At 43.1% G+C, this 21,104-nt stretch overlaps 1 protein-coding gene across 1 annotated transcript; it reads right to left on the bottom strand.

Annotated features, from left to right (window-relative positions):
* Positions 1-9,032: 9,032 nt before the first annotated feature.
* On the bottom strand, positions 9,033-21,091 carry PHF7 (PHD finger protein 7). The gene is given in 12 exon segments (XM_028518248.2): positions 9,033-9,431; positions 9,434-9,572; positions 9,574-9,618; positions 9,836-9,953; positions 10,359-10,475; positions 10,902-11,008; positions 11,571-11,730; positions 12,200-12,324; positions 12,694-12,795; positions 17,524-17,615; positions 18,019-18,071; positions 18,785-21,091. Coding segments are annotated over 12 exon segments (1,143 nt in total). The 5' UTR covers positions 18,829-21,091; the 3' UTR covers positions 9,033-9,390.
* Positions 21,092-21,104: the final 13 nt, after the last annotated feature.

Raw genomic sequence — 21,104 nt, 5'->3', positions numbered from 1 at the left:
AAACTCCATCTCCTACCCACTGCAGCTGGAGTCCAGAACAAACTGCTAGGAGACTATCACTTTCAGTTAAGATGATATTTCTCACACTTCAATATACCCAAAAACTCTTTTAAAAGGAAAAGATACTGCCCCAGGTGTCTGAGAATGTGCCTGGAGACCCAAGTTATAGAAACTCTAAATTAAGAAACTAAAGCCTGCCCTGCCTGATGTGACTCAGTGGATTGAATGCCGGCCTACAAACCAAAGGGTTGCTGGTTCGATTCCCAGTCAGGGCACATGCCTGGGTTGCAGGCCACGTTTCCAGCAGGGGGTGCGTGAGAGGCAACCACACATTGATCTTTCCCTCCCTTCCCTTCTCTCTAAAAATAAATAAATAAAATATTTTTAAAAATTAAAAAAAGAAAGTAAAGCCTTAATATTGAAAATGTCTTTCAGTTGTAAATAATTACTACAACAGTTGTTTCTTTAGGATAAATGAAATACAGTTTGTGAAATGAAAATCCACAATTAAAAACTATCAGCCCAGAGCCCTGGCTGGCATAGCTCAGTGGATTGAGCACGGGCTGGGAACCAAAGTGTCCCAGGCTCGATTCCCAGCCAGGGTACATTCCTGGGTTGCAGGCCATAACCCCCAGCAACCACACATTGATGTTTCTCTCCCTTTCTCTCTCTCTCTCTCTCTCTCTCTCTCCCCCTCCCTCCCTCCCTTCCCTCTCTAAAAATAAATAAATAAAATATAAAAAAAAATCAGCCCTGGCAGGTGTGGCTGAATGGACTGAGTGTCAGCCTGTGAACCCAAAGGTCACCAATTAGATTCCTAATCAGGGCACATGCCTGAGTGGTGGACCAGGTCCCCAGTGGGGTGTGTGTGAGAGGCAACCAATTGATGTATCTCTTGCACATTGATATTTCTTTTCCTCTCTTTCTCCCTCCCTTCCCCTCTCTCTAAAAATAAATAAATAAAATCTTTAGAAAAAACCCTATCAGAGTTCTGGCCAAGATGGAGGCATAGGTAGAAACACTTTGCTTCCTTGCACAACCAAAAGAAGGATAACAATGAATTTTAAAACAAAAAACAGAGCGCTGGCTGGCGTAGCTCAGTGGATTGAGTGCAGGCTGCGAACAAAAGCATCACAGGTTCGATTCCCAGCCAGGGTACATGCCTGGGTTGCAGGCCATAACCCCCAGCAACTGCACATTGATGTTTCTCTCTCTCTCTGTCTTCCTCCCTTCCCTCTCTAAAAATAAATAAATAAAATCTTAAAAAAAAAAACAAAAACCCAGAACTTCCAGAAAACCAAAGGGAGTCCAACAACCAAGGAGTTAAAGAAACATTTACCCAGACTGGTAGGAGGGGCAGAGATGGGGTCAGGACACAAAGCAAGGCAAGGAGGCAGACTGGATATTCCCACATTCATGCACAGGTAAGCTGGGAAGAACAAATGGGGAGTGAGACAGAGCGCAAAACCCAGGGTTCCAGAGTAGAGAACTAAAGATTCAAAACTTCTGGCTGTAAATATCTGTAGGGATTGCAGCAGTAGGAAAAACTCCCAGTTCTCACCAGAGAGTCCATTGGAGAGACCCACAGAATCCTAGAATGTACACAAACCCACCCACCTGGGAATCAGCACCTGAAAGGACACAATCCACTTGTGGAAAGCAGGGGAAATGACAGAAAGTTAGGCGAGACCAGAGCAAGCAGCATTTTCCCTCTCTGACCCCTATCCCATAGACAGTATCACAACACAGCCACATGGGTTGCCCCGCTCTAGTGAATACCTAAGGCTCTGCCCCTTACAATGTAACAGGTGTGCCAAGACAAAGAAATATGGCCCAATTGAAAGAATAGATCAAAACTCTAGAACACAGGTGGCAAACACAAGGCCTGCAGGCCAAATCCAGCCCTTCACCTTGTTTTATCTGACCCAGCACCTTGTTTCTACCTGGTGGCAGTGCTGAGCTCCTTGCCCCTAGTTGAAGAGTAGTTGCATTTAAAGAGTCCTAAAGTTACATTCGATCCTTTGAAGACAACTGCAAGGTTGATGTGGCCCCCAGTGAAAATGAGGTTGACACCTTTGCTCTAGAAAAAGAACTAAGGGACAAGGGGATAGACTACCTATCAGATACAGAGTTCAAAACACTGGTAATCAGGATGCTCACAGAAATGATTGAGCCGGGTTGCAAAATGAAGGAAAAGGTGAAGGGGAAAAAAATGAAATAAAGGAAAATGCATAGAGAACCGATGGTGAAAGAAAGGAAACCAGGACTCAGATCAACAATGTGGAACAAAAGGAAGAAATAAACATTCAACCAGAATAGAATGAAGAAACACGAAGCCAAAAAAAAAAAAATGAAGAAAAGCTTAAGAACCTCTGGGACAACTTTAAACTTTCCAACATCTGAATCATAGGAGTGCCAGAAGGAGAAGAAGAAGAGCAAGAAATTGAAAACATAATGAAGGAGAACTTCCCCAGTCTGGCAAAGGAAACAGACTTCTAGGAAATCCAGGAAGCCTAGAGAGTCCCTAAGAAATTGGACCCAATGAAGAAAACACCAAGGCACATCATAATTAAATTACCCAAGATTAAAGATAAGGACAGAATCTTGAAAGCAGCAAGAGAAAAAGAGACAGTTACCTACAAAGGATTGCCCATAAGACTGTCAGCTGATTTCTCAAAAGGAACCTTAGAGAGCAAGAAGGGGCTAGAAAGAAGTATCCCAAGTCGTGAAAGGCAAGGACCTACATCCGAGATTACTCAATCCAGAAAAGCTTTCATTTAGAATGGAAGGGCAGATAAAGTGCTTCTCAGATAAGGTCAAGTTAAAGGAGTTCATCATCACCAAGCCCTCATTATATGAAACATTAAAGGGACTTATCTAAGAAAAAGAAGAAGATAAAAAATACAAACAGTAAAATGACAACAAATTCATAGTTATCAACAACTGAACCTAAAAAACAAAAACAAAACCTTAGCAAACAACTAGAACAGGAACAGAATCACAGAAATAGAGATCACATGGAGGGTTATGGGGGGAAGGGGAGAATGGGTGGAAAAGGTACAGGGAATAAGAAGCATAAATGGTAGGTACAAAACAGACAGGGGGAGGTTAAGAATAGTACAGAAAATGTAGAAGCCAAAGAACTTATATGTAGGACCCATGGACATGAAGGAAGTGTGAAGGAGGGGGGAATGTGAGAGGGTGGGGGGTGCTGGGAGGAGGGGGATAAAGGGGAGAAAAAAATTGGAACAACTGTAATAGCATAATCAATAAAATATACTTTTAAAAAAACTGTAAGAAAAAGCCATCATCACTTGCAGAACTTTGACAAAGTGTCCTTGGATGCCCAGGTTAGGAAGCATAGCACTGAGTCATCAAACTCAAGAGAGAGAATATTAAGAACAAAGGGGTCAGACTTCTGGCCAAGATGGAGGTGTAGGTAGACACACTGTGCCTCCTCGCACAACCAAAATAAGGTCAGCAACAATTTAGAAACAAGATAACAACCAGATCTGACAGAAAATTGAACTGTATGGAAGTCTGACAACCAAGGAGTTAAAATATACACATTCATCCAGAACGGTAGGAGGGGTGGAGAGGGGTCACGGCACAAAAAGTGGTGGCACCAGATGAGTAACGCATCCCGGGTGCATAAGGTGTCCCAAGTGCAAGACTGCAGTGGGTGAACCCTGGGCACACAGGCGGCTGGCAGACCCAGTGAGGCAGGGACTGTGAAGCGAGGCACTGCGTGCAAGGCTCCTGGCTGTCTGGGTCACATTTGCATGCAGATAAACCATGCAAAAGGGCAGTGAGACAGACTGAGCAACCCAGGGTCTCAGTGCAAGAAATAGAACCTCAGGGCACTGATTGAAAACACCTGTGGGAGTTGAGGTGCAGGAAGAGACTCCCAGCCTCACAGGAGAGTGTGTTGGAGAGACCCACGGGGTCCTAGAACGTACACAAGCCCACCCATAGGGGAATTAGGACCAGAAAGGCCCAGTTTGCTTGGGGGAAGTGGCGGAAGGGACTGAAATCCCATGGAGAGAGGAGCAAGTGCCATTGTTTCCTCTCAGACACCACCCCCACATACAACGTCACAACCCAGCGACTGGGTTGCCCCGCCCTAGAGAAGACCTAGGGCTCCGCCCCTTACTACGTAACAGGCACAACCAGACCCTTCCCCAAAAATGGCTCAAACAGAAGTACAAATCAAAGCTACAGAGCCAATACTTTTAAGCAACCTAGAGATAGCTAACCTATCAGATGCACAGTTCAAAGCACTGGTGATCAGGATGCTCACAGAATTGGCTGAATTTGGTTGCAAATTAGATGAACAAATGAAGGCTACCATAAGAGAAATGAAGGAAAATGCATAGGGAACCAATAGTGATGGGAAGGAAACTGGGACTCAGAACAATAGAGTGGACCAGAAGGAAGAAAGAAACAACCAAACAGAAAAGAATGAAGAAACAAGAATTCAAAAAAAGTGAGGAGAGGCTTAGAAACCTCCAGGACATCTTTCAACGTTCCAACATCTGAACTATAGGGGTACCAGAAGGAGAAGAGGAAGGGCAACAAGTGGAAAAGTTATTTGAACAAATAATAAAGGAGAACTTTCCCATTCTGGCAAAGGAAATAGACTTTCAGGAAGCTCAGAGAGTCGCAAAGAAGTTGGACCCAAAAAGGAACATACCAAGGCACATCATAATTACATTAGACAAGAAAATGAAGGAGAGAATCCTAGAAGTGTCAAGAGATAAGGAGACAGTAACCTACAAAGGAGTTCCCATCAGACTGTCAGCTGACTTCTCAAAAGAGACCTTACAGGCAAGAAGGGGCTAGAAAGAAGTATTCCAAGTCATGAAAGACAAGGACCTACATCCAAGATTGCTCTATCCAGCAAAGCTTTCATTTAGAATGGAAGGGCAGATAAAGTGCTTCTCAGATGAGGTCAAGTTAAAGGAGTTCAGCATCACCAAGCCCTTATTTTATGAAATGTTAAAGGGACTTATCTAAGAAAAAGAAGATAAAAAACATGTACAGTAAAATGACAGCAAACTCACAACTATTAACAACCACACATAAAACAAAAACAAAAACAAACTAAGCAATCAACTAGAACAGGAATAGAACCACAGAAATGGAGATCACATGGAGGGTTAGCAACAGGGGAGTGGGAAGAGGAGAGAGAGGGAAAAGGTACAGAGAATAAGTAGCATAGATTGTAGGTAGAAAATAGACAGGGGGAGGGCAAGAGTAGTATGGGAAATGGAGAAGCTGAAAAACTTGTGACACATGGACATGAACTAAAGGGGGGGGAATGTGAGTGGGAGAGGGTGTGCAGGGTGGAGGGGAGTGAAGGGGGGAAAATGGGACAACTATAATAGCATAATCAATAAAATGTATTTTTAAGAAAAGAACAAAGGCATAATCATGGGGAGGCCTAGGATGATATTTGTGTGGTAGGCCCAGGAAGCAGCCAGCTCAGGAGGAGTAAGCTCTTGCAGGTAGATCTTCCAGGAAAGAAGTAGAGCTGATGGTGATCTGATTGATGCTTGTACTTTGAAGGAATTGATCATATGGAACATTTGGGAAGAATTATTCATTGTTATATAGCAGGGGTGTCAAACTCATTTTCACCGGAGGCCACATCAGCCTCAGGTTGCCTTCAAAGGGCCGAATGTAATTTCAACTCCTTATTAGTTAGGGAATAGTTACATTTATATAGTCCTAAAATTATTTTGGCCCTTTGAAGGCAACCATGAGGTGATGTGGCCTGCAGTGAAAATGAGTTTGACACCCCTGTTATATAGCAAATAAAAAACAGCAAGTATTCATTTTATTTAAAATATTGTACAGGAGAGACTTCCGGCCAAGATGGAGCAATAGGTAAACATGCTTCACCTCTGCACACAACCACAGCGAAAATTACACCCAGATTTGTCAGAAAATTAAGCTGTATGGAAGTCTGACAACCAAGGATTTAAAGAAGCCACATTTATCCAGATGGGTAGGAGAGGCAGAGGCAGAGGCACAGAGAGGAGTGGAGAGGAGGTGGAATAAGCGATGCCACATTCAAGTATGGTGGATAAAAATCAGGAGGGATAGCCCACTGCGGCTCAGTGGGTTTAGTGCTGGCATGTGAACCAAAGGGTCACCAGTTCAATTCCCATTAAGGGCACATGTCTGGATTTCAGGAGTGAGGGATCCCAGATCACCCATGCAGCCCAGGTTTCCAGCTCCAGGAAGATAGTTCCCTTATACTTCTGGCTGCATACACCAGTATGCAGGGTTAGGGAGGCAGAAGAAACTGCAGGATTCTCTCCCTTAAAGGGCCCTCAACAGACTTAGGACTCATGTATACCCATCTACCACTTGGATTTAGCACCAGGGCAACAGTTGTAAGGGCACAAGTGTCATACAGGGAGAGGGGAGAAAGTAAAGTGATTGGTAAGAGGGCGAGTACCAGGGAGACAGCTTCCTCTCTGGCAATCTCCAGAGGCTAGGCAGCAGCCTTGTCCCTTCTTTGAACCTTCCTCCACACAGAGCCACAAAGTGGTGATATGGGTTGCCCCACCCTGGCGACTACCTAAGGCTCTGCCCCACATAATTTATAGGTACATTTTCTATAATAGGCCATGTTACTAAGACAGGGAGTCAAACCAGCACTACCTAAAGAAACACAGGGAGGCTGCCAAATATTGAAGAAACAAGAAAATATGGCCCAAATAAAAACAGAACAAAACTTCAGGAAAAGAACTAAATGAATGGAGATAAACAACCTATCAGATGCAGAGTTCAAAACACTGGTTATCAGGATGCTCAAAGAAATCATTGGGTATTGCAACAGCATAAAAAAGACCCAGGCAGAAATGAAGGTTGCATTAAGTGAAATAAAGAAAAATCCATAGGGAACCTAGAGTAGAGGGGATGAAGCCAAGATTCAGATCAACGATTTGGAGGATAAGGAAGAAATAAGCATTCAATCAGAACAACAAGAAGAAAAAAGAGTGGAAAAAAAAAAAAAGAATAGAATAAGGAGCCTCTGGGACATCTCCAAACATACCAACATCCAAATCATAGAGGTGCCAGAAGTAGAAGAGAAAGAGCGAGAAATTGAAAACTTATTTGAAAAAATAATGAAAGAAAACTTTCCTAATTTGGTGAAGGAAATAGACATGCAAGTCCAGGAAGCACAGAGAGTCCCAAACAAGTTGGACACGAAGAGGAACATATCAAGACACATCATAATGAAAATTCCAAAGATTAAAGATAAAGAGAGAATCTTAAAAGCAGAAAGAGAAAAGTAGGAGTTACCTATAGGGGAGTCCCATAAGACTGTCAGCTGATTTCTCAAGTACTTTGCAGGCAGGAAGGGATTGGCAAGAAGTATTCAAAGTGATGAAAAGCAAGCACCTACAACCTCGATTACTCTATCCAGCAAAACTATCATTCAGAATGGAAGGGCAGATAAAGTTATCCTCAGACAAGATAAAACTAAAGGAGTCATCATCACCAAGCCATTATTATATGAAATGTTAAATGGAATTATATAAGAAAAAAGAAGATCAAAATTATGAACATTAAAATGGCAACAAATACACAACTATCAGCAACTGAATCTAAAAAACAAATGAATCAAACAAGCAGAACAGGGACAGAATAATAGATATGGAGATAATTTGGAGGTTTATCAGCTTTGAGGGGTAAGGGGGAGAATGGGGGGAAAGGTTCAGGAATTAAGAAGTACTAATTGGTAGGTATAAAATAGACAGGGGGATATTAAGAACAGTACAGGAAATGGAGTAGCCAAAGAACTTATATGCATGGACAATGGGCATGAATTAAGGGGGGATTGCTGGAGGGACGGAGGGTACCAGGCAGAGGGGGGCAAAGGGGGAAAATTGGCTAACTGTATTAAGCTAACTATAATACCTTAATCAATAAAATATATTTAAAGATGTACAGGAGAGAAAAAATAATTGTGGTATACTGCCTGGCTTAGAAATTGTGATGTAATTTTTAAAAGAGAATAAAAGTGAGAAGGCTTAAAAGTGTTCCCTAATCTTTATGTAATAGGAAGTCAATAATGTCTAAGATTAATAAATCAAGACATGGCTTTAAAAAAGGGACAAGTTTTTGTCTTTAAGGAGTAGGACTGGGAGTAAGGAGGGGTAAGTTAAGAGACTTTTTCATTATAATTCTTTCAGTGCTTCTTAAGATTTTTTAAAAGTCTGTATCACTTTGCCTATGTACTTTAATACAAAAAGACACTATTTATAACCCCTCACTCCTGCTGTGTGATTCTAAGTGAAAGCAGTCAAATCTGAAGGCAAGCGTCACACACAAGTTGATATAAGTCTCCAGGGGTCAGTAATATTTGAATTAAGAACCCTGTCCTCTGCCATTAGTGGTCATGACCCAGTGAGACCCTGAGAACTCAGTTTCTGGCAATAGTCCTGAGTTTGTCCCACTAATCCAAGTCCCACAAAATCATGGTGGAAAAACCCCCACATGTGAGATAGGTTGTATTCAATTTCTCCCAAGGTCTTCAGCTGATTCTCACCCTAGCTGCCTTACTTAAGGTAACTGCCCTGGCTGGACCCCCTTACCTGCCAGAAATGCCTGAGCCACTAGGCTGAGAGGGTTTGTGTGGAGGTGTGTCTTCACTCTTGCTGTGGAGGTTAGTGGAGTCCCTTCCACTTCCCATGATTGTGGCAGTCCCTGGCTTGTTTGAGTCTGGGGCCCCAAGCCTTACAACAGTGGCCCCTTCTCAGTCCATTGTGGACTTCTCTGCTGGCTTATCTCCCTAATAAGAACCGGTGTTTATTTGCACAATAATGAAATCTCTGTCCCTGTAAAGTTGATTTCCCTGCAAACTGCTTCCCTCCAAAGCAATATATCTATATTCTAAATGGGAAGTTCTACATTTAAGTCACTGAATTTTATAGTTTTTCTGTTCCTTCACTCCACCCTCCGGATTCCTTACTGTGCTAGATAAAGTCCAGAGTGAATTTCTAAGGAGACATTGATGGAGAGAAAGCCTTTATTTGGATTACAAACATGGGTGATGTAAGAAGAGGCACATGAGAACCATGTTAGAGTGGAAGAACCTTGGGGGGAAGAAGAGAAAAAGGGCCCTCTGGGAATTGGGCCAAAAGAGCAGAGGCGCCAGCTGTTGTAGCCACATACATGTAGCCATATACATGGGCCATGGCTGGCCTCGGGACTGCGCAGTCCTCACGCCTCTGGGACTTCTCTTTCCTTGGTCCGTAGTTTCACTGCTGGCCCCCTTTCCTGGCCACACAGTCCTAAAGTGGTCCCTCCCCAAACTTGTTGGAGGAACAGTTTTGTACCCAAATGTGCTTGGTAGCAACTACTTAGAAGCCACTATTTGTACTTTTTGCAGCTTTTAGTTATTTTGACACCCACCAGAAGTGGCCCCTCCTGCTGCCAGAGGACTCTGATTTCTTTAATAATGAAGGTCCTGGAGAATTAGTCCAAGAAGGGCCCAGATTCTCTTCCAGGTTGATGTCTCTGTAGTAATACCCCCCCCCACCCACCCCCCGCCAAGTAGAAGGTGCTGCTGCAGCAGGGGATGTCACCTGAGTTTTCAGTCTGTGGTGAAAAAAAAATGGGAGAGGACAACTCAACCCTCTGTCTTTCCCAGGCACTGGTTCTTAAGCTCCACCATAGCCACTTTAATAGCCCAAACTGGAGGTACCACTGCGAAGTCCCCATCTGGTGGTGCACTCTCCTCCTTTCCCAGGCACCATGGTTCCTCCACCCCATCCCCAGTTCTTAGACCAGACCATCACTCAGTCTCACCTGTAACTTCAGGGGAAGGTGCACACTCCTCACACTCCCATTTCTTACTGTTGGATCTAAGAGAGGAGCAATCCCTATGGGTTCCCTGGGATCCGCATGTAGCACACAGAATGAGGCTCCACCTCCTACAGGAAGACAAGGAAGGGTTGTGGGCACACACACAACACTAACTACCACTCTTGGGATGTTCACCAGAGGCCAGGCCTTTGCTGAGGATTGCCAGGCATTTTTTATTGTACATTTTACCCACGATGGACATGTGGCTGTGTGCTGATTCAGGAAGGGTGCATTTGGAGAGGAACTGACCCTCAGTGCCTCTCCACTGGGTACAGGGAGAAGCAGATCCTGCAGAGAGACCTGTTCACATGTGTGTGAGTGAGTCCTAGGCTGCTCAAGAATGGGACTTAGCAGTTGTGTTCATCCTGAGGTCTGCAGACAAAAATGGGTTTTTTGCTCTTAATAACTGTGCCAAGGTGTAACTCTGAGATGGCACTAATGAGAGGTCTTTCAAGCCAGAAACTTTTCCCTACCCTTCATCTTCAAAGATGTCTCTGCCTTGTTCATACAAACAGATGGGGGCATCACAGTGCTGATAGCGCTGATACAAGTCTGAGAAAGCCCCTGGCTCGAGTTCCCAGGCAGCATCTCTGCAGTGAGAGAAGAAACAGTGAGTAAGGGACACGTAAACTGGTGGGTGAAACCATTATCCACCTGGGAGGAACCAGGAAGAACTCAAACTAGCACAGCAAGAGTCAACAGGCTGCCTGAATAATTTCAGCAAGGCTGGGCGGTGGCCTGGCAGTGGGAGAGGGATGAAGCAGGATGACTGGAACACGGGGCTCCTTAGTTTCACAGTGGAATTCAAGAACCTACCCCTCGACTCATGGAATTCTGATGTCTAAAGCACCCTTTTCAGAGACACGCCTATCCCCCAACCCTCACTACCCCCCTCCTATTCTTTTGATACTTGGAAAGCTCTCCTTCCACCCCTTCCCTCTTCACCATGTACTCACTTCCTCTGGAAATCTAGGCAACCACTCATGGCTCAATTCTTGCTTTAGAATTTCCCCTACCTGTCTGGAATATGAATTCCCATTCTTAGCATTTCTTGAGGAAACTCTTCTCGATTGTTACAATGCGGACATTTGAAGAAATGCTTTGCTGATGTGTGGGCATATTTCTGTAAGAGAAACATGGAAAAACTTTCTGTTTGTAGAAATACTCTTTGATCACCTCATTTCCACTTCACCTTCATCTCACAAAGAGGATGTTGCTAAGAAAGCTTGACTAGGGCTTCCAGGGAAAGGAGTTTGGGTGGGTTAAGGTGAGGGCTGCAAATTCCCATGCCACACCAGGGACCAAAAGCTCAAGAGAGTTCCCAGAAATACCTTAGTTGTCACCTCTGGCCATGGGGCTTGGCAGTGCTGACCCAGTAAGACTCTGGTACCTGGATACATGTTTCCCTTTCCTTCCATCCAAGGAAGCAATGCTGATTAGGAGGCTACTTAACTTATTCTAGGATGAGCTCATTTGCTCTAGCTATCCTGAGGATTTTGCACAGTCTAAGTCTTATCTGTCAATAAGGTCCTACAGGTCAAGGGTGACCTGGGACTGGGCTGACTTTCCTCTGACTCCCTGGGACCAGCCCTGTGTACAGGCCTCCAGGCAAGATTGCCTGAGCATTCCCAGGGTGCTCGAACTAGGGCAATTGTGGAAGGTCCCCACGGCTGAGGGAGCCCCACCTGTATGCACTTGCGGTGGTAGATAGTTTGACTACAACATGGACTCTGGATGTTTTCAACACTTGCGTGGGATAAGTCTTCACAACACAGGACGCAGCCTTCCTCCCCAACATTCCCCCATTGGATGTCCTGTGTTGGGCGATGTTTTTCACAAAATGATCTGTGACAGAGTAAATAGACTTGGTTTTGATTTATCATTGATGGAATTTTCCAGCTGCCTGGCCTAGGGAGGGAAATCAACTGCCCAGGCTGGTGCCCAGCGAACCTCAGTGCTGTGGGGGTGGGAGGAGGGGAGGGGGAGGAGAAGGGTGAAAAACAGCTTTCTCACAGCTGCTCTCCCACTCAGCAAAGCTCCTGGGACTATCTCGACAGCCTTTCTCGTTCCTGAAAGCCCCATTTCGTTCTGAGCAGCTGTCTAAGAACCTCAGCTGTTTGTAATTTAAGAAGGGGACAGGAAGCAAGAAGTAACCCTCGTGAAACTGCCAAGTCAAGACACTCATTATTGAACGAAGGGACAGATTTGCTGGTGAATCAAAACAGGCCGGTGGGAGCTGAACTCTGATTTGACTAATGGCTAATTAGTAGCAAGTTACAAAAGGGCAACCCAACTTTTTCCCTTCATCACCCACTTGTACTCTCCAAAAAATTGTGAAAGGCAACCCCTTTCTTGGCCACAAGGAAGGTGGAAGTTTCTGACGCAATGATCCTTCTGGCAGTTGATGGCAGCTCCCTTTTTCTTGCACACAAAGCAGATCTGCAAATGAGATCCCAGGCAGTGCTTAGGACCCGCGAAAAGACAAACAGCATTCTGTGGCACATCGTTCTGTGGAATGGAAATGTTGTGAAGCAACAGCCTTTCCCTTTGCTCAGGGGACCCGAAACCTCTGCGCCTTCAAGAAGCACTGAATTCTTTTTTGTTTTCCCAGGATGTTATTCCCTCTCCTCACTTAGAATACTACCTACACCTTAGAGAAGCATGGAACTTAAGAGAAGGAGCAGCTGGCAAATCCAGGAGTCCTTTGACTTCTAAATTAGCAACTAGGGAAAAGAATGGAAGCAGGGACGACCAGGGAAGTATGAAAGGAAGCCTCACCAGAGGCCCCCATTCCAGGGGGATTCTAACCTTCCTAGAAGCCCGGGCTGCCTCCTTTTTGATGTCTTCAGGCAGGAATCCATGGAAACCTCTGTTAGACTGGCCCCGCTGAGGCAGCTTGCTAGACAGAATCTGGGGGGAGGGGTGTGCACAGAACCAGGCTGTCAACATTGATGATGGGTTTAAAAGTGCAGTGGGGTGGAGAGGACAGGGTAGAAATAGAGCTTGTTGGAATATATATGCATTTATATGGTAATTTACTTAACAAAGGCTTACATAGAATTAACTGTATGATGGATGCTCTTAAGTCCTTTTCAAATATGAACTCATTTAATCCTTATAACAACCTTAAGATATAGGTACTATCATCATCCTCATTTTGTAGGAGACATTATGTGACCTGCTCAAGCCTGCAGAAATGCAGAACCTCGGCTCTTAACCGCCTTTGTGCTCTGCTGCCTCATTTACTGAGGACTACTTTTGAGCAGTTTGGGGAAACACTCCCTGTGTATGACCTCATTTTACGTTCACCATGACCTTGTGATACAGATGCTATTGTGATCCTCATCTTACAGAGGAGGCCACTGAACTGCAGCACGGTAAGCATGGCTGGGGTCACACAGCAAGGAGGCAGCAGAGCTCACAGGCACAGTCACAGGCACATTCACAGGCCCCCAGAACCCGCACTCTTACCCCTTCTGCTGGACTGCCCCCGTGGCATAGAATAAATACTCTTCTCAGAGTGTGTTCTCTACAGGAAGGGAAACAAGGCTCTAAAATATTTTGACTGTAGACATTCTGCCTTAGAGTGAAAGGAGAGAAACTGAACTTTTTAAAAACACGTTTTAGCTCTGACCACCCTAACGCAGTTGGAAGAATGTCAGCACCCCAGCCCCACTCCAAGAATCTTCCAAAAATACTGGGGAGAGTGCTCAACTTCCTGCAGTAATTACATGTAATGTGAAAGGGGACTCAGGTTATTTTATTTTAACATGATAGAGAAGGTGACCCTGCAAGGTTCAATAACTTGAGGGCACTTGGATTATAAACATATGTTCCTAATTAGGGTTAAAACTCTCATTTATTTTAAAACTAATTATCTCAGGGCTTTAGGACTACATGAGGATTTCTCTTTTATTTAAATTTTTAAGTATTATTGTTTTCTACAGTGAGCATATATTATTTCTATACACAGAAAAATTAATAGTGAAAGATTAGCAACAATCTAAATGTCCTTTAAAAGGGATTTGTTTTAATACTTTTTGGTATACCCGTACCATGAAATACTAATTAGCTATTAAAAAGAAAAAACTAAGCCCTGGCTGGTGTAGCTCAGTGGATTGAGCGCGGGCTGAGAACCAAAGTGTTGCAGGTTTGATTCCCAGTCAGGGTACATGCCTGGGTTGCAGGCCATGACCCCCAGCGACCACACATTGATGTTCCTCTCTCTCTCTCTCTCTATCTTCCTCCTCCCTTCCCTCTCTAGAAATAAATAAATAAAATCTTAAAAAAAAGAGAAAAATTAGATAGATATGTTGTATATGAAATGGCCATTAAAAAAGCAATATACAAATAAAAACACTGTGTATAGTGTGTTTATTTTTAAGTTGAAAATGTATACGCTTATACATGCATTGAAATTAATCAAGTCCTGACACCAAAACCAGACAGGACTTACAAGAGAGGAAAATCACAGACCAATATTTCTCATGAACATAGATGTAAAAATGAAACAAAATATTAATAAATTGAATTCGGCACCATATAAAAGGGATAAAACATCACGACCAAGTAGAGTTTATACCACAAATGCAAAGTTAGTTTAACATTAAAGAATTTAATTGATGTAACAAGTCACATTAACAAATTAGGGGAAAAAATGATCATCTCAACAGATGCAGAAAAAGTATTTGACAAAATTCAATATACATTCATAATACCTTCCAGCAAACTAAATATAAAAGGGAACCTCTCGAATCTAATGAAAAGAACCCATGAAAAACCTACAGTTAACATACTTTAATGGTGAAAAATTGGATACTGCCCTCTGATGTTGAACACAAGACAAGGACATTCATCATATAACTTCTGCTGAACACTAGACTGAAGGTCCTAGCTAGTACAGAAAGTCAACAAGAAATAAAAGACATGCCCTGGCTGGCGTAGCTCAGTGGATTGAGCGCGGGCTGCGAACCAAAGCATTGCAGGTTTGATTCCCAGTCAGGGCACATGCCTGGGTTGCAGGCCACGGCCCCCAGCAACCACACATTGATGTTTCTCTCTCTCTCTCTTTCTCCCTCCCTTCCCTCTCTAAAAATAAATCTAAAAAAAAAAAAGAAAAAAAGAGAAAGAGTAGAAAACAATACACTAGCATATTAAAAAAAGAAAAGACATAAAGGTTGGAAAGGAAGTAGTAGAACTGTCTTTATTCACACATAACATAGTTGTGTACACAGGGAACCCTAAGGCATTTACAAAAGAAAAACAAAAAAAACTACTGAATTAGTATGTGAATTTAACGAGACTGCAGGATATAAAATCAATGTACAAACATAAACTCCATTTCTATATACCAACAACAAACCTGAAAATGAAATTTTAAAATAGCTTAAAATCACAAAATATTTAGGAATATATTTATAAGATGTGCAAGTGTTCTTCAGTAAAAACAAACAAACAAACAAACATTGCTAAGATACATTTTAAAGGGCCCAAATAAACGTTGAACTGTATCATGTCCATGGATTGGGAGACTCAATATTGTTTGTTCATTCTTTAGTGCATTCCCCATCTCAACCTCCACCACAATCCCAAAAACCTTTCTTTTTTTTAATTTAAAGAAAAATTAAAAGTTAACTATAAAATTCATATGGAAAAGAAAAGGACCTAAGGGTCAAAGCAATCTTGGAAAATACTGCAAAACTTACAAAATCCTTAATTTGAAGACACTATAATGCCATAAAAATCAAGACAGTGTTGTACTGGTATAAGGAGTAATAGATCAATAACATAAAATAGGTAATTTAGATGAACAGATATATGTATGGTCAATTAATTTTGAAAAAGGCACCGAGATAATTCAATGGGTAGGTAAAGATTTCTTGGGAGACACCAAAAAAACTAATGATAAAAGAAAAAATTGATAAACTGGACTTCAATATTGAAAACTTTTTTCTTTGAAAAACATCATTAAAAAAATGAAAAGACAACCCAACAGGGAGAAAATAGTCACAATATACATATCTGAAAAGAGATTTGTATACAGAATATACACAAAGAACTCTTACAATTAATTCAGTCAAAAGAACCCAGCTTTTAAAATGGACAAACCACCCTGACTGGTGTGGGTTGGTAGGCTAGGCATCGCTCCGTGGACCTGAAGGTTGTGGGTTTGATTCCTGGTCAGGGCACCTGCTTGGGTTGTGGACCAGGTCCCTGGTTGGGGACCTGCAGGAGGCAAATGATTGATGTTTATCTCACACATCAATGTCTCTCTCTCTTTCTCCTTCCTTTCCCCCTCTCTAAAAATAAGTAAGTAAAATTAAAAAGAGAAACAGACACTTCATAAAAGAAAATATGTAAATGGCCAATAGGCACATGAAAAGAAGCTCAGCATCTTAAGACATCAGAGAAATGCAATTTAAAACTACAGTGCAATACCACTACACACCTAATAGAATGGCTAAAATTAAAAAGTCTGAAAATATGCCCCGGCTGGTGTGGTCAGTGGATTGAGTGCCCACCTGTGAACCAAAGGGTTGCCAGTTCAATTCCCAATCAGGGCACGTGCCTGGGTCACCCATCAGGTCCCCAATTGGGGGCGAGAGAGAGGCAACCACATATTGCTGTTTCTCTCCCTCTCTTTGCCCCTCCCTTCCCCTCTCCCTAGAAATAAATAAAATCTTAAAAAAACAAAACAAAACAAAAAGACTGACAATATGAAGTTCTAGCAAAAATATTGTGCAACTGGGACTTCATAAATTGCTAGTGGTATAACTGGTATATAACTGGTAGAGTGTAAACTGATATCACTTTGGAAAGTGATTTGGCAACTTCACAAAAAGTTAAACAAATAGTTGGCATATAATCAGCAATTCCACTCCTAGGTATTTGCCCAAGAAAAGTGAAAATGTGTTCACAAAAAGACTTGTGCATGGATGTTCACAGCAGCTTTATTGATAATAGCCCCCAAATGAAACAATGCAAATGTTCCTCAACAGGTGAATAAGCAAATTGAAATATATGCATACCACAGAACATTACCTGGGAATGAAAAGGCACAAGCTACTAATGCATTTAACAACCTGAATCAATCTCCAAAACTCTTCACTGCATAGACTAAAAGAAGTGAGACATAAAAGAGTACAAACTGTATGATCCCATTTATATGAAGTATATGAATAGGCAAAAGTAATCAATAGATCAGTGATTATCTCTGAGGGGACTGACTGGAAGAGGGCAGGAGGGAACTGTCTAGGGTGATGGGAATATTTATTTTCATTCAGACAGTATTTACATGGAGATATACATTATATATAACATGAGTGCTTTCTATAGTATGTAAGTTATATCTAATGAAAAAATTTGGGAAAAAATCACTTAAAGGACTGTTGCTAGCATTTGCTTCTGGCAAGAGAAAAATGAAACATACTGTTTTGGGACGAGACTTTTAATTGTATATACTTTATACTGTTAGGGTTTTATACCTGGTATGTCTATTGCTATTTAAAAATTAGATTTTAAAAGAAAAAAGCTATTAAGGAAAACAAACAGGGTTATGGATCTGAGGCTGGATGCAAAAACAGAGAACAGACTGTAGAGCAAAAGCCATGAGACATTCAAAGGGGAACTTGTACTCACAAGACAGAAATAGTGCATGCTGAGATTGTCTTTTTGAAGAAATTCCCCTAATTTTTCAGGATCCCCAGGTTCTTGAAGGCATAGCAGGCATACTGGAATAGAGAATGTTAAGAATTCACTTTTGGAATGTAACCATCTCTCTTAAGTACCAGGAGGAGTAGAGTACTGGAAACAGGGTCATTTTGATGAGGAAGGTTGGGTTGAAGTGTTATTTGATATCAGTTAGGTCTTTGTTTAATTTTGGTCACCTTTGAAAGAGTTGGCTACAACTACTCACTTCATATTTTTTTTTTTTGTCTTAAGTGGACTTAATTAACTTGCTTCTTCAACTTTGGATGTGATATTAAAAAAATTATAGATCCTGAGTTCTTCAGAATCTTAAGAGAATCTGGGAAGTAGAACTGGCAGTGAGAGGAGCATGTTTGCTGCCCTATGCAGGTCATCTTCGCTGTGGTTGGGAGGCAGAAGCTGAACAAAATCTCCAATCTTTCTTACCAGGCCCTGAAGATGGCTTCCTCTGGGTCACCCCCCTCGTCTTGGAAGATTTTCTATATGGGAAGGAAGAAGGATCCTGTCAATAGCCCTTGTAACATTTCCCTCCAAATGCCATCCATGGGTCGGATGAAGTACCAGAACGTTTAAAGGCTAACATATCAGTTTTCCTGTTTTATATTTTTGAAAGTACAAAGCATACCTACTGAATTGTTTTAATTATGTAAGATAGTAACCATCTTTCTGTTCCTGGTGCCTATGTTGACTGAATGAATGCAGGAGCAAACATCCTTTTACTATTTCTCTTGTCATCTGCTCTGAATCTCAGGTGCTATCACATTCACGAAGCATAATAAAATGATACTAAAATTAAGAATTTCATATTGATAGGCATTATTCTTGGCTCTTTACATGTGTTAGCTCAGTGAATCTACAGAATGTTTTAAAAAGTAGGTGCTATTATTATGCCTATTTTCCAGATGAGGAAACAGAAGCATAAAGAAATGAAGTAACCTTTCTCAGGTCACTTGTTAGCAAATGTTACACCCAGGATATGAACCTAGGAAGTAGGGCTCAAGAGCCAGCACTTTGCTACTAGGGAAAGTCCTGGGAGGATAGGTTACTGGGGAGCTTCCAGACTATCAGTGGTGTGTGCTTGCACACTACCCAACCCTAGCCCCCAACACCATGCAAAGGAGGGAAAAAGTATAGCATATACCACAGGCCATTGAATAATTTATCCCAAACTCCCTTATGTCACCTACTCTACCTCAATCTTTGACATTCCTTCTTCTTTTCTTTTATAGTCTTCATTCGCTGCAGCCTCTCTCTCCTATCTTAAATTCTTCTATATTATTATGAGGACAATACAGGTTCTTCTAGCTATAAAAATAAACAGTGCTTGGTCAGCAATTTTATGCTACAGTTGGTTATCAAGATCCACAGGGTCAAAGCAACAGTGCACTTCACCTCCCAACCTACACAACAGAATATAAGGAACTCACCCAGTGTCAATGCTAGTAATAGCCAATAATTATTAAATTGTGCCAAGATCTGTTCTAGACATTTAAAAAAGAATTTATTTATTTCTAGAAACAGAGGATGGGAAGGAGAAAGAGAGGGAAAGAAACATCAATGTGCTCTCGATGGGTTGCCTCTCACACCCCTCGCCTAACCTGGAACCTGACCCACAGCCCAGGCATGTGCCCTACCAGGAATCAAACTGGCAAACTTTCACTTTGTGGGAAGATGCCCAACCCACTGAGCCACGCTAGTGAGGGATGTTCCAGACATTTTACATGTGTTAACTCACAAAACTCCCATGCAACAGGTGCCATTATTATCCCCATTTTCAAGATGAGGAGACTGAAGCACAGAGGTCACAGAGGCACTTATTTGCCTGTGGTCAGAGGTACTGCCCTCACACAGCAGTATATGAACTTGGAACCACTGCTTGAACTGGCTAAATGGTTGTTTTCTTTGTGCCGACTAAATCCATGAGGTAGCATGCAGGAAAAAAAGGCTCCACTTGTCCCCAAGTATGGATGCCTTAATTTTGCCCAGTAAAAGATAGGTTAGCTAGTTCTTTCCCAGGAGAGCTTGTGGGATTTCATCTGCCTAAAGCGACAACTCCCTCTAGTGAGAGACCAGAGATTGCACTGACAAACTACCCTTTGGCTCCTGACACTTTTCACCAGGCTCAGATGGCCATTGAGATTTGGCCTGTTCTCAACCTTTGTCCACCTCTGAGCCAAGAGTAAAATGCCTAACTGTGGAGAAGACACCTGCCACTACTCCCCCCACCAATGTCAACCAACTGCAAATTGAGTTTTCATTAGCCAGGGGGAATCCCTGAAAGGGAAGGTGGAGAAAATAAGTAAAATCCACTTCTATGAAGGAAGACCTATTTAGTCAGGGGAGAAGAGGACCGCATTTCCTAGGAGAACTGAGTAAATCAAGTCACTCCAGGGACACATACTCCAGTACCCACGTCCTCACTGCACAGCTGGGGAGCCGTGAACATCTTCAAGGACTGTCAACTGCCTGTAGAATACAACCAGTAAGGCAACTACTAAGGTTACAACGCCTTTCCTCTCTTTGGGTTTGCTCCATCTCCTCTTCTAACCCATGAGTTGCACCTGCAGAAGCAATGATTTTGGATGGCTTCTTACTCAACGAAAGCACTTGGACAGGCTGGAAGAGGAGAGAAGGGCGTGCACTAGGGGATCCACGTAAGGTGACTACTGAACGGTTCCGAGTTGTGGGGAGAGACCCCGATTGTCTAGGAATAGAAATAAAACCTTGAAACTTCAGTTCTTTGCATCACTGGACCAAGACGTTTCTGGAATAGGGTTCTGTGCACACTGGTAGTTACGGGAAGACGCAACAATCTTCAAAGCACTGAAGAAGGGTCGTTGCAAGGAGGCGTTTACACAAGCGGCTCAGTCCGAGATTTCCTATCTGCCCGATGCTTCTTTGAAACGGTTACCGAGTTGTTCCCGCTGGTTAAGGGCTGGGTAAGAGCTTGTTGAGAAAATTAAAAATAGATAAGCGTGTTCGGCCCCGCCGCCACAATAATAAACAATGATTGGTTTGGAAAATACGTGTTGGTGTGGCCACAACCGTCCCCAGGAGGTAACAGCCGGCGAAAGGGCTCAAGGAGCATCCCGCGGAGGCCAGACCAGGATCATGTCGCGCCTGCGGGGAGGCTGGTGCGGGGCCGGGTCGGAGGTCGCCTCCTCCGCTCACTCCTCACGGTACCACACGGGCCGCCGCTCCCAGCCGGGGCCGCCAGCTCAGTTGTGGTCGAGGGCGCCTCTGTCCCGGAGCTTTATTCGTTGTATCTGCTTCACGGGCGGCCGCCCCGCGCGGTGACTGCGCCGGCGAAGGGGGCGAGCGCGCAAACGGGGGCCGGGTCATGCGGACTACGACCCAGGGAGATTGCGGCCCCGAGGACTAAGGCTACGCGGACCGTTGCCAGAGCGGAACCGCTAACGGCCGAGCGCTAACGACCGCGCACCTGCCCTCTGTTACACTTCTAAACCTTCTCTCGCGCCTTGGGCGTTGACACTGCTCGTCCCGCCTTTCCT

The sequence above is a fragment of the Phyllostomus discolor genome, chromosome 7, assembly GCF_004126475.2.
Source record: "Phyllostomus discolor isolate MPI-MPIP mPhyDis1 chromosome 7, mPhyDis1.pri.v3, whole genome shotgun sequence".
Taxonomy (NCBI): Eukaryota; Metazoa; Chordata; class Mammalia; order Chiroptera; family Phyllostomidae; genus Phyllostomus; species Phyllostomus discolor.
Note: the sequence above shows the minus strand (reverse complement) of the source record. Positions and strands in the feature narration are given on the sequence as shown.